The sequence below is a fragment of the Pseudorasbora parva genome, chromosome 23 (genome assembly GCF_024679245.1).
Source record: "Pseudorasbora parva isolate DD20220531a chromosome 23, ASM2467924v1, whole genome shotgun sequence".
Lineage (NCBI taxonomy): Eukaryota > Metazoa > Chordata > Actinopteri > Cypriniformes > Gobionidae > Pseudorasbora > Pseudorasbora parva.
The window spans coordinates 26630409-26643408 of record NC_090194.1 but is presented as its reverse complement, the minus strand read 5'-3'; the positions used below and the strand labels follow the sequence as shown (position 1 = coordinate 26643408).

Genomic DNA, 13000 nt, shown 5'->3' with positions numbered 1-13000 from the left:
CCCCTGCCCCTAAACCTACCCATCACAGGAAACATTCTGCATTTTTAATTTCTCAAAAAAAACATCATTTAGTATGTTTTTAAGGCCATTTGAATTATGAGGACATTTGATATGTCCTCATAAACCACATTTATAGTGTAATACCAGTGTAATACCCATGTAGTTATACAAATTTGTGTCCTCATAAACCACATAAACAGGCTCACACACACACACACACACACACACACACACACACACACTGTCTTAGCGCTGCCGAACCCTTCCCCTCACGTCACTTTTTTAAAATCCCCCACAGCGCGAGTCCCGCAAACGCGGCGCCAAGGAGCTTGTTTGTAATCCGAGGACCATGGCTCCTTAGTTTCGAAATGGTTTGGGTACAAGCTGATCGCGTTGAAAATAAAGGCATTTGTCTAGCGTTATGAGCTCATTTGAAACATTGCCGCGGCTCATTTAAGAAAATGACAGCTCTGAAGAGACGCCGCTTTAGTTCGAGGTAAGTTAGTGCTAACAATAATAAAGAAAGACGATCAATACCTTATGTGTTACCACTGAAATGTAGATATTATATTTCCAAATGTAAGCCCATCTTATGCGGAATGCACGCTTCATCCTGTCGTCTGCTCTGGCTCTAACCTCAAATGTTTTTAGCCTGTTTACTTTTTGCAAACCTTGTGAGCGCGCAAACGCTGCGACCTCGCCCCAAATGTTTTTATTGGTTTATTAAGTACAAACAGGAGAGTTATGAAAAATTGAGTGCGAGGGATATGTTCACTTCACACAAAAATATTTTGTAATGAGACGGCTAACTGTAGTAGCGTTTAGTCCACTGTCTATAATAGCCTAATTAACCGACAACCGACAACTTTGATCGGTTAACGTTGATACGGTCAACCATGGGTCAAACGCTCATCGGTTAACATCCCTAAACAGAGAGAGAAAATGTAATAAGACAATTTCAGAGATGTAAATTTGAACATGTTTATTTTAATTTCCATAAATTCCATATGGCTCGATTAATCCTGTAATTAATATATGTATAGTACAGGACTTTTTTTTTTGTGACATTGCCAACCTGTAAATTCATTTGAGAGCAAGTAATAAACACAAAAAAGGATTGTTTAAAGTTGTGTATTGTGCCTTTTTCCTTTACCACTATTTGTTTAATAATTTTAATGGAACCGGAATCGGAACCGGAAAATTTCTCACGATTCCCAACCCTAGTTGTCAATAACATCTGGGTCTAAAGTAGTTTTTTTTTAGAAGTGGTCTGATGATAGCAGTTTTTAGAGATGAAGGAACAAGGCCAGCCTGGAGGGAATTATTATTAATCTTGGTTATAAATGGACTTAAGACACAGAGGTTAGATTTTACCAAGGCTGTAGGAAAGTGCACAGGTGGATGGTTTCATTTTTCTGATGATTTCCTCAACCTCGAGCTGTGTGATGATGGAGAAGCAGCAGAGATATTGAAAGGTCCCTGGCTGTGGATCAACAGACGGAACAGGCAGAGCGGAGGTGTTAGATAGAAGCAAGTGGATGTCGTCTACTTTGTTCCTAAAAAAGGTCATGAACTTATTGCACCTCTCTTCTGTGGCTTTTGAAAAAGTGTGAGTTTGCGGTTTGAGGATGTGATTTATAGTGGAGAAAAGCTTCTTGGAGTTTCCAGGGTTATTGTTGATGATGCAAGAGTAGAACTGTGACTGAGCATCTCTCAAGGACCTTGCGTAGGCCTTCTGATGATCTCTATAGGCTTGCCTATGAACAGTGAGTCCTGAGAGCTTGAGATGCCTCTCAAGTACACGCCCAACCGTCTTCATCTTCCGCAGTTCGCTGGTGTACCAGGGTGCCGAGCGCGAGAAGGTGACCATTCTAGTTATGACAGGTGCGTGAAGATCTAGAAGGCTGCTCAGAGACTTGTTGTAGAAGTCAACCGACTCAGAGACTGAGGAGAGATCAACAGAGGAGAATTGCTGAAGGTCTGTAGTTAAAGAGTCTTGGTTAATCTTTTTCAGGTTCCTGAAGCAAATTTGACAGGTATCTTTGGTAAGGGAAGAGGGGCATGGCAGCCCCATGGTGAAAAGTCTCATGCTGAGAGTCCCTGCCTCATTTTGGCGGGCTCGCTCGTCATTGGTTCAATTTCTCTAACTTTTTGAACCAATTGACGTGCAGTATTCCCTCCATGATTGCATAAAGGTAGGTTGACATTTTGGTTATAGATAGCATTTTGTAATATAACATTTTTCTGTCCATACAGAGGGGGAATACTTTAAATGTATTGAAATTAATAAGGCATCTTTGAGTAAACTTTGAGTATCAATTGAGTATCTCATTGCCGGGCACAGTGTCCTGGTTTTCTGTAATCAAAATATGGTCACCCTAATAAAGGCTTCAGAATCTGTGAAAAAGAAGTTTTCCTGTAGCTTATTTTCTTATTTATATTAATAAGACGAACAACGTAGTACTTGTTCCGTATCCATACCTAAGTGAACCGAGGTTACGTTAAGTAACTGAGTACATTTTTGATTTCAGTTTTCTTTTTTAATAAATCTGCAAAAATGTCAACAATTCTGTGTTTTTCTGTCAATATGGGGTGCTGTGTGTACATTAATGAGAAAAAAAATGAACTTAAATGATTTGAGCAAATGGCTGCAATATAACAAAGAGTGAAACATTTAAGGGGGTCTGAATACTTTCCGTACCCACTGTATATATTTGTTTTAAATATAAAAAAAATATATAACTTTTAGTGTGTCCTAATGTGTGATCCACAATGCGCAGGAAATAGTAAAATTTGGGGCTCCTCAGAGTTAAAGCTGCCCGTATGACACTGCCTGATTTAATCAGAATTATAAAACATCCTGATAGAGTTGATGGAGAGGGAGGACAACTTTTATAGCTTTTTTTTTTTTTAATTTAATTTTTGTGTTGCTTGTGTAACAATAGGAACTATTGTTGTATGTTCTGTTGTAGAGGGGGTCAGTGAAGAGGGTGCACACCCGGGGTAACCGCATGTAAAGAATGTGTGTATAGGGCTCACAAGTATATTAAAGAAGAGTCAAGTTAGTGTGAGATGTCTGTCTTTTTTCTATAAAATAAAGACAGACATCTCACACTAACTTGACTCCCATGTCCAGAAAGGTAATAAAAACATCATCAAAGTAGTCCATATGTGACATCAGTTAGTTAATTAGAATTTATTGAAGCATTGAAATTACATATTGGAACAAAAAATCACAAAAACTACAACTTTATTCAGCATTGTCTTCTCTTCCCTTTTTGTTTTCAATTCTCAAATAAAGATTCAAATGGTTATGAATCAGCGGATTTATTCATGATTCGGATTGCGTGTCAAACTGCCAAACTGCTGAAATCATGTGAAATTGGCGATCTGAATCATGAATCAATACGCTGATTCATAACCGTTTGAATCTTTATAGTCTTTGGTAAATATTTGGACCTAAATGTATTTTCGATGCTTCAAGATATTCTAACTAACTAAAGCCCAGTTTCCACCACAGGAACTTTACCCAGGAACTAGGAACTTTGGGTGGAACTTCGTGTGTTAGACCGCAGGAACCAGGGTCTAAATGAAGTTCCGGGTAAATATTTCCCCCTCCAAACGGCCCTGCTCGCGAGGTAGTACTTTTTCAAAGTTCAGGAACTTTCCAGGGCGGGACTTGGGCGCTGAACACGCTGATTGGTTGAGCTCAGGCAGCATTTTATTTCAACTAGGCATTTTTAAAAGTCTTTTGCGAGGTTCGGTCTACTTTCAGTTATAATCAGTCTTACACGCCGCTGTAGGGGGTTCTGAGGGGTTAACTTTTTATTTCGTAAGTTATGAAGATAATGTTGGAGTAATGACACAGTGTATATTGCCCCAGGCAGTTTTTACTTTAACTGCGCCTGACAGAAGATTTTTTTTTTTCTCAGATGATTATTTAAACAAATAAATAGCTTATAATATAATACTGTATTAGTCCTGGTGGCCGTTAAGAGTTGCTATGGCTTCAGTTAACACATTCCAGCTGCTGGAGAAAACAGCGTTGACATTTTTGATGCGGCAGACAAACTGCTTGACAAAATGATTGCGATTGAAAGTCATCACATGTAAACACCAGATCGGTTTAGATAACGTCTCATGTAAACAGTCCTCTAAATCTTTCAATCGGTACACACAAACATGATTACTGTCCGTTAGGGCTGTCATTTTTGAAAAAAATCTAATTGAACGGAATTAAAATATCAAGCAATGCATTCGAATAGACCATTTCAGAATGTTTGTAAACAATCGCCTCAAGATACTTCCGGGTGGCAGAACGCAAGCGGCTTCTACTGACAAACTGAAGAGATCAGCCGGCTACTGTAAACGGTTACATAGTTAAGAACATTGTTGTTGATTAAAGTTGAAACTATGACGAAAACGTGTTGTGTTTGGGGTTGCGCCGTCCGATACAGCAAAAGGTGTAGGATTGTATCGATTTCATTCAGAAAGAAGTAAATATATCCAGCAAAACCTGTGGGTGAGGAGGCTAAAGCGAGTGGACGTCGTCAAAAGTGGCGCTACAGAGAAGTATTCTCAAAACGGTCCATCGACAAAATCATAGCAGAGCATAATTGTCTTCAGCTGGGGAATTTCGAAACTAATATTAGTAAACTTTAGAGCTCTTTTAACCCCTTACGAATGTAAGATCATACGGCCTCAGATTACTATTGTTCAACATTCACTGCTCATCACTCTATATTACTTTATCTGGACAAACTCAGTATCATCAGAAAGATTAAAGACTCCAGCTTCGATATTTGAACACTGTTTATGATAAACCTGGGTTGCAGTGACATTCATTTTTTAATTTATGTCAGGAGTGCATTATAATCGCATTATAATCGATCCGTTATGAACGATATTTTGAATAGATTTTCACACGCACGTTCATTCTCTCTCGTCTGCACTGGTTCATTTGTGTTCACAGAGATCGCAAAGAACAGCTTTCAGTTTAGCTCTTAATTCAAAAGTCCTCATATTTGGAGAAATATCGACATAGCACGTTTGCAAAATATTTTCGTCATACAGAATACCATTTCTATTAATTTCTCACGGAATTATTCGACATAAAAGAGTTAAAACATGCGCAGACCTCTCTCTGTGTCTCTTCTTAATGATATGCATCGGATATCAGTCATCAGGCGTTCATTCGTCCTCTCATCTGTCAGTCTTTTGATATTGCTCAACACCGCCCTCGCATGACGCGCTCGCAGCTGTCTCGGACACTTCTGGCTCTGTGAAGAACGAGTCTGTTCTACATTTCTACGCGTGAACTAAGAAGCTAATAAACACACGATAACTATGGAATAAGGTTTTTGTGTGATTGTTCATGTGATTTCGGCTATTTTATATCAATAATAGATGTTTACATTATGACTGCTAACAGGTGTAGCGATTAGCTCCATATAAAATGATAAATACAACATATTTTAACATCCGAAGTTCGTCGTGAGATATTGCAGATGCTACGAGTCATTTAAGTTGATCATCGCATCAAATCAGCTGGTACACGGCACGACTGTTTGCACCGCGAGCCGGCCGCGATCACACAAGCTTTCGTGTTAAACACAGACACCAGAGCTTTCAATGTTGCTGCTACAGCTTCAGATACAAAAAATAAAGAAAAAATGTGTGCAAATGATTTGTTGAAAAGCAGAGAACAGGTAAATAGTTAGATAACAGGGAAATAGACCATCTACGATAGTCTAACATATTGTAATTCAAACAGCAACAGTCTAAATTACTACTCAATGGTAGGCTGAGGCTCATTTAAAAAGTATGGTATTAGACTAGCGCTACATCTACTGGACCATGTTAGGCATTTCATGTATTGCTATCTCCTGAATTAGTTAATCCGTCCCTCAATAATCATGTTAACTATGTCTGAATCCCAAGCAATTTACTAGCGTTGCTATAGGAACGCTTCGGCTTTTGCCACCCGGAAGAACGTTTATTACTGCTGTGACGTCATGGTGAATTGTCCTATATATTAAATTATCTACAACGCCGTCATCTCCAGCAGCTGGAATGTGTTTACGGATGCCATAGCAACTCTCAACGGCCACCAGGACTTACGGTTTTATAAAAGCTATTCATTTGTTGTAAAGTGTAATAATCATCTCAGAAAAAATAAATTCTAATGTCAGGCGCAGTTGAAGTAGTTAATGATTGTTTGCTTACATAGGCGTAGGGACAGTGTCATTATGCCAACATTATCTTCATAACTTCTTATGAAATAAAAAGTTTATCCCTCAGAAAAATGTATTTTCCTCTCGTCATGCTTGGTGAAGGCGCGCGCTGTGTACATCACATAAGGACGCACACTCAAAAGTAATCCGGTTAGGTCATGGTGAAATGTTTAGTTTGATCGATTCATGAAAAGTTTTATCCACCCATCTCAAAACGATTACAATTTCATTCAGTTTGGGCATTTTTATTACGATTGAGGTGTTTATATGGAGCATTTTCCTTCAGATTGGACTTTTAAACTACAGTGCTCCATGTAAACGCACCGACAGTAAAATAAATTGCGCTACATGGCACTTTAAAAACCGGATAGTTTATTTATAGTTCGATTACGGATATTTCACGTCATCTTCGAATGCATATTCGAATATTGAATAAAAAGTGACAGCCCTTGTCCGTCACTGGCTTGGAGGAACAGTCGCGTGCAGTCCTACATCACCGGGCTAATTTGCCTAATCTTCTCGGAACTTTATCGCGGTCGAAACGCAGACAGCTGCAGGTCTGGGGGGGAGAAAAGTTCCTGTAGAAAAGTTCCTGGTACAAATTGTTCCGGGTAATTTTGGTGGAAACGGGGCTGATGAACTGATGTCACATATGGACTACTTTGATGATGTTTTTATTCCCTTTCTGGACATGGACAGTATAGTGTGCATACACTTGGATACGCTCTCAGACTAAATATAAAATATCTTAAACTGTGTTCCGATGATGAACAGAGGTCTTGCGGCTGTGGAACGACATTAGGATGAGTCATTAATGACATACATTTCATTTATGGGTGAACTAACTAGGGATGGGACGATACACTTAAACTCACGATACGATGCACCTCGATATGCCAGGGTTACGATACGATACGTCACGATATGATATCAAATTTTATGTTTATTTTTTTCAAATCTGTGATTTTTTTACCACCAAAGTAATGTACTTAAACGAACGGTAGGATTTTTCTCTCTTTTTGCATTTTGGTTCTATGTTGTTTTAAAAAAAAGAAGAATTTTTAGAAGTCCGCGACCACATCTTAAACAGGGGTGCCAATAATTGTGCAGGGCACTGTAGGGCTGTCAATCGATTAAAATATTGAATCGCGATTAACTGCATGATTGTCATGAGTTAACTCGATATTAAATTGCACCTTTTTAGCAATTGTAAATGTATCTTAAATTAAGTTTAAATTTTTTAATACTCTAATCAACATAGGTATGGACAAATATCCATGCTTTATGCAAATGTACATTTATTATTAGTGAAACCATATTCAATAATAATCAATACAGTATGAAGACTAGACATATCAAAGGTCATAGATATGTTTATCTAAGAAATTGTTCTCTTAAGCCTAAGCCTAAACTTAAAAATAATGAGAAAGTAACTGTTAGTGATTTCTCTCATTTTAAGAATATAAAGGGAGTTTTTACACTGGCAGTTTAATTCAGAACAGGGCAAAGTTCGTATGAAAAATTGTTAATGTGTACCAGTGAGCGAACCAGAACCACACCATACCTGGAGGAGGTCCATATTACACGAGTAGGAATATGTGCGGCCCCTTTAAGAGATCCGCATTTCCTGTTGAACTGCCGGTATTTTGCGCGTGCGCGCCGAACTGGGCCGCGATTCACGCAAGGGGGTAATCTAGCGCTCGGAAAGCGTTCCACCCCTAGGGGCTGCCATTGCTAACCAAGCCATCACCTGCTGTTAGCATCCCATTGACTCCCATTCATTTTTGAGTCACTTTGACAGTGAATAACTTTACATCTGAGACGTTTAAAGACTCCATTTGTCCATTGTTTATTTCTAAAGAAACACGACAATGTATAAAAGGCTCCATTACCTTGTATCTTACACTATCGCCCCGCAGAAGCTGTTTTTGTAAAAATAGGCTAACGATTGCGTCATAACCAACGCGACCCTGTCGCACAGTTGAGAAATTACCGTATAGACCTGAGGAGACGCTCGCAGGCAATCTTTACTGTCTATGAGACAATCGGGGGGACGTGGAGACATGTCCTGGAGACTAGTCTGATAAAGTCAAGGGGGAAGAATGGGGAGAAGCCCATAGTGAGCCAAAAGCAACGGGAGAAAATATTTAAACAACGTGATTCAGATTTCGCTTTCCACATCTACTAGAAGACTCACAGCTGTCAGACAGGAGGCTCACGTCACATATACGTCGTCAAGCTCAGTCTGAGCCTGCGCAGTTCGCTCAGCCATCAGGAAGTGAGTGCCCCTAGGTCAGTGTTTCTCAAACTTTTTCTGCCATTCCCCACTTTGGAGGTAGGGAAGGGCCACGAGCCCCACCTGTCCCCAATCACCCAACAAAATGGTAATTATCTAGGGTTTAAGTTTGCCTGTTAACATTTATTTGATTAACATCACATTTAAAACTTTCATGTGTACAGTCAAAATATTTTAGCTGAGTTTTTTTTAAGGCAACGTTATTTTAGAACGTTTCATCTTAATGTTTCTATGGCAACGCGTCATGTTTATCACGTGACTCACCACAATCAAAAAAGCGCTGAATGACAGATGTATCGCTTTTATTACGTTTTTTTATTTTTTATTCAAAATATTGACATACTTGCTTACCATGTCATCAACTGTCTAATAATCCAATTATAGGTGTGTTTTGCCATTTAAAACCCTTTATAAATGATCTTGATTTTGATAATATCTATAATGTGAGATGGGCGCTGCCACGTTTGAACAAATGCACCGCAGTTCAGAGTCCTGTCAATCGGATTTGCAGTACGTATATTCATCAGCTTCTCCTGGAATATGTAAGTGACCGGTGAACTGGGAGAAGAATCGAGCAAACTTTATAGTTACTTACGCTATGTGTATCTCATATGAATAAAACATGTCGGCCAATTATATTTGAATGGATTGTTATTGCTGCTTCCAAAGACACCAGTGTGTATTCTACAAACTCTAAATGTATTGTTTTACTAGTACTTGTGTATTTAAATGTTACCTATTCAATTAAACCTAAAATAAACAGTATGCGGTTGAAAACACTGCATGACGTATGTCAAGAGCTGAGCGCGTCCGCATCTGGCTCAGTGCCAGCCGAAGCGCGTCCCACCGTTTGAATCTGACAGTTATGTCACGTCACTAAACATTCTAAAAACCCATATGTGGGTCCGTACTCTCAAGGGCATAGAAATAAAAATCCCATGTGGGACCGCTCAAAAGGTTAATAGAGATGGGCACAAAAAATTAACACATTTCCTCCCGTTTGTCGTGCCCCACTTGTCATGTCTCTATTCCCCACCAGTGGGGCGCGCCCCACACTTTGAGAAACGCTGCCCTAGGTTGACTTCATTCTTTCGCCGTTGACGTCAATGGGAACGCTCCGTCCATTTCTTTTACTGTCTATGGATTCACGTGGACAGTGTGAAGAACACGGACTCGGGAGCGCGCTTGTTCAGGAAAGTAACCTGTGCATTCGTTTTAGCCGATTGTAATGTATTTAGTTCAATAAAACACGTGTACTGTAAGCGGGGTGATGGTGTTAATGATTTACCTCAGACATGAGCGAGAGTGAGCTGCAGTGCATCGCGCTCAGACTGCAGAGAATGTGCTCAGTGAAAAAATGCCCTTTTCTTTCTGGAGTCTAATAAAAGTTAAACAGAAAATATGGTAGTTTATGTAGGCAATAACTGCATTTTTGGTTTAGAATATTAATGCTAATGTCAACCCTTTTCTTTCCCTATTAATGTTTGCTGCTGCACCCCAACCTCATTCTACGCAAATCATGCAGCAGTGCCATCTATCTTTATTTCGCGATACATTTTTTTCGACCTCGATGCGTTTCGTCACGTTTTGTATCGCGATATTTTGTCAAACGATATTTCGTCCCATCCCTAGAACTAACCCTTTAAAGATCTCTGCCTTTTAATGTAACTGTGTATTTTGTTGTTTCAGTAATCACTTTATCCACTAAGTGATTAGTGAAACACAGGACAACTTCAGTAAAGGTATTGAAGAAAAAAATGGAGTGGAGATCTCATGTATGTTGATTGTTTAAAAGTGTTAAACATGCGCCGAGGAGGAGAGTGTTAAAGAGACGTGCAAGACATGAAACGTGTGTGAGTTCCATTATTTCATGACAATTTGGCAGTTTTACATTGTGACCTCATGCTGAGGACAGGTTAAATTGCATGTTTTCAAGTGTGTGCTTTAAAGCAGCACTTGGCTACTTTTGCTCTCGGGGTCCCCCTACAGTTTGGAAAAAATAATGTCCTCAACTACTGTCGTAAGATCTGTCATCCTACAACAGGCGATGCCATTGCACGTGCATTTGTTGACATGACAACCCTGATAGCCCTGAACTAGTGATGCGTGGCTCGTCTCATAACCCGCGGACCCCGTATGTCTATTTAATGGTCGCGGGTGCGGGGCGGGTTGTAAAAATATATACAGTGGTGCGGTGCGGGCCAAATAACTTAATAAAAGTGGCGCCGCGGGTTGGTGCAGCACTAACAGTTCCCCTGAACACTGCAAGAGGAGTTCAGAGTTCTTCTGGCGGCGTGTGTGAAATGTCTTCATCCCAGGTAACGTTACAGTCAGTGGCATATGTTTCAGCATGTCATATGAGTATAATTTCATGGGTTTTATTTTTTTCAAACGCCAAATAATCACGATGCTCACGTTTACAAGCCAGCGTCATTATAGTAGTCTATTGGTTACCGTTTTACAGAATCTATATGATACTTCAGTTTAATCTTTGAGTGGTAGGTAATCACCGTAACAAGCAGGACAGCATCGGTCGGGCACGCCTCCTTCAGCTCACGCCGACGAGCAAACGCTGGTCCAATGTTGATCCTCGTCCTGCCTTTAATCCCATCACTTTTTCGTTTCCTCTTATTGCTTTCCTCCAACAAAACATTTTCTTTCTTATTTGTCTCTGCTGCTTCGGACATGACTATATTATCCGACGAACAAAGTTGGGCTCGCACGTCCGAATTTAAGGAAGTGTGGGTGTTGGTGGAAGTGACGTATATGCTGTAAAGCAGTCGAATTTTGTAGTTCTTTTTGTTCTCGGGTGACTACCCGAAACTCGAAATTTAAAAGTAGGCCTACGATTAAAAACGATACAGACCCCATCAAGCTATGGCAGACGTGTCATTCAACCTATTGTAAGTCGATGTATCATCACAAGAGTCTTGAAAATATATTATGAAGGTTGAAAAGTTACCTAGTGCTGTTTAAAAATAAAGAAATTATTTAAAAGTATAAGCAATGAATGTCCTGAGTATTCAAATTTCCCTTAGGTTAACTTTTTTATTGTGTTGATAATGATATTCTTACTTTTCAACTTAAATCGTTTTTTTTTTTTTTTTTTTTTTTTGCGGCATGTTTTGTCATTTATCGCAAGAATCAGTGAATTAATTCTTAAGTGAAGGTTATGGTTTTCCACTAGTAATGATATAATCCTTCAGAATAAATTACTAATTATTTGGATCAGTATTCTAAAGTGATAACTCCTTATTGAAATCATTGTAAGCTTTTGTAATGTTTGGGAGAGTAATGACTTGTCACTCGCTTTAATTAATGTCTTAAACATTGGGTGTTAACAATGTGTTCTGTGGACAGTAAGGCTATTCAGCCTCATGGAACAGGATGTGGCGTCCTCTGCTGGTTGTTACAGGAAATACAGCAGAATCATAATCAGCCAAAGCAAACAAAATACATGTTTTAAAAAAAAGTGTAGACCCTAAATATTTGACTCGGAGTGAATGTGTGCATACGAAAACTTTGTACTGAAACTTTTAATATTCTACTGTCAAGACAAACAAGGACGTTTTGATTTCAAAATGTAATTAATTTAATAACAAACAAAATGATCCTCTGAAAATCAATAGCAATTTACAGTGAGTTAACAGCCCTAAACTGTGAGAATTATAACAATTTAGTTTTAATATTTACTATCCCAGTGTAAATACACACAGCCAGATCGTACTTCACACACTAAGAATAAAATCATGAATGTTCATTGCAGGAATGAATGGTGAAAAGAAGTCTTAAAGCATGATTTTAGATGAGTTGGTTGAAAACACATTTCAAAATTTCAACTAAATATGATAATTAACTTTTAATCAATCACCCAGATATCAAAGTAATATCTTACCTATCAAATAAGATCATGAGAAATGGAAAGAGCATTATCAGGAACTGAACATGGGCTCCAGGCCGTTTAAATTCTCCTGAGATAAACACAGATTTTCTTATCAAGCTGAGCAATGAGGTTTTGTGCTTGTGGATGTTCTGACTCCTGAGTCCCAGCACAGCATGAGCACCGGCCTGACAGAGCAGTCTTCTTAACACCACCTGATCTGCTACACCACATGCCAGTCAGATACTACAAGAGACTGTTGAACCAGAATATTACAAACAATAAAACTATGATGATTTCATGGCTCAGGTTTAATTAAGCATTGCAGGAAACTAATGAGTAAAATCTTTATCTTCATGATGCTTTCTTTTTAAATGCAGAGACCATCGGTATCTCCAGCCATTATTCATCTGTAAAAGATCATAAAAAACATGTAAATAATACAAACAAAAACTGACTCTTGTTGGGTTTTCCCTGTCTGCAGTGGTCAGTATCCATCAAAAGTGGTCCAAGGACGGAACAGTAATGAACTGGCGAAAGAGTCATGGGTGGCCAAGGCTCACTGATGCACATGGGGAACAAAGGCAAGCC

The 13000-nt window shown here is 39.1% G+C and overlaps 1 protein-coding gene across 6 annotated transcripts in view; it reads right to left on the bottom strand.

Moving 5' to 3' along the window:
- Positions 1-12195: 12195 nt before the first annotated feature.
- The window catches only part of cuedc1a (CUE domain containing 1a), a 37004-nt gene continuing 36199 nt past the window's right edge, over positions 12196-13000 (bottom strand). For 5 of the 6 annotated variants that reach the window (XM_067432614.1, XM_067432616.1, XM_067432615.1 and 2 more), the window contains one exon: positions 12196-12665. In XM_067432614.1, coding sequence (XP_067288715.1) covers positions 12656-12665 — 10 coding nt within the window. In that variant the 3' untranslated portion in view covers positions 12196-12655. Of the gene's footprint in view, positions 12820-13000 lie in introns of all 6 variants that reach the window. The other variant, XM_067432617.1, reaches the window with a different exon arrangement.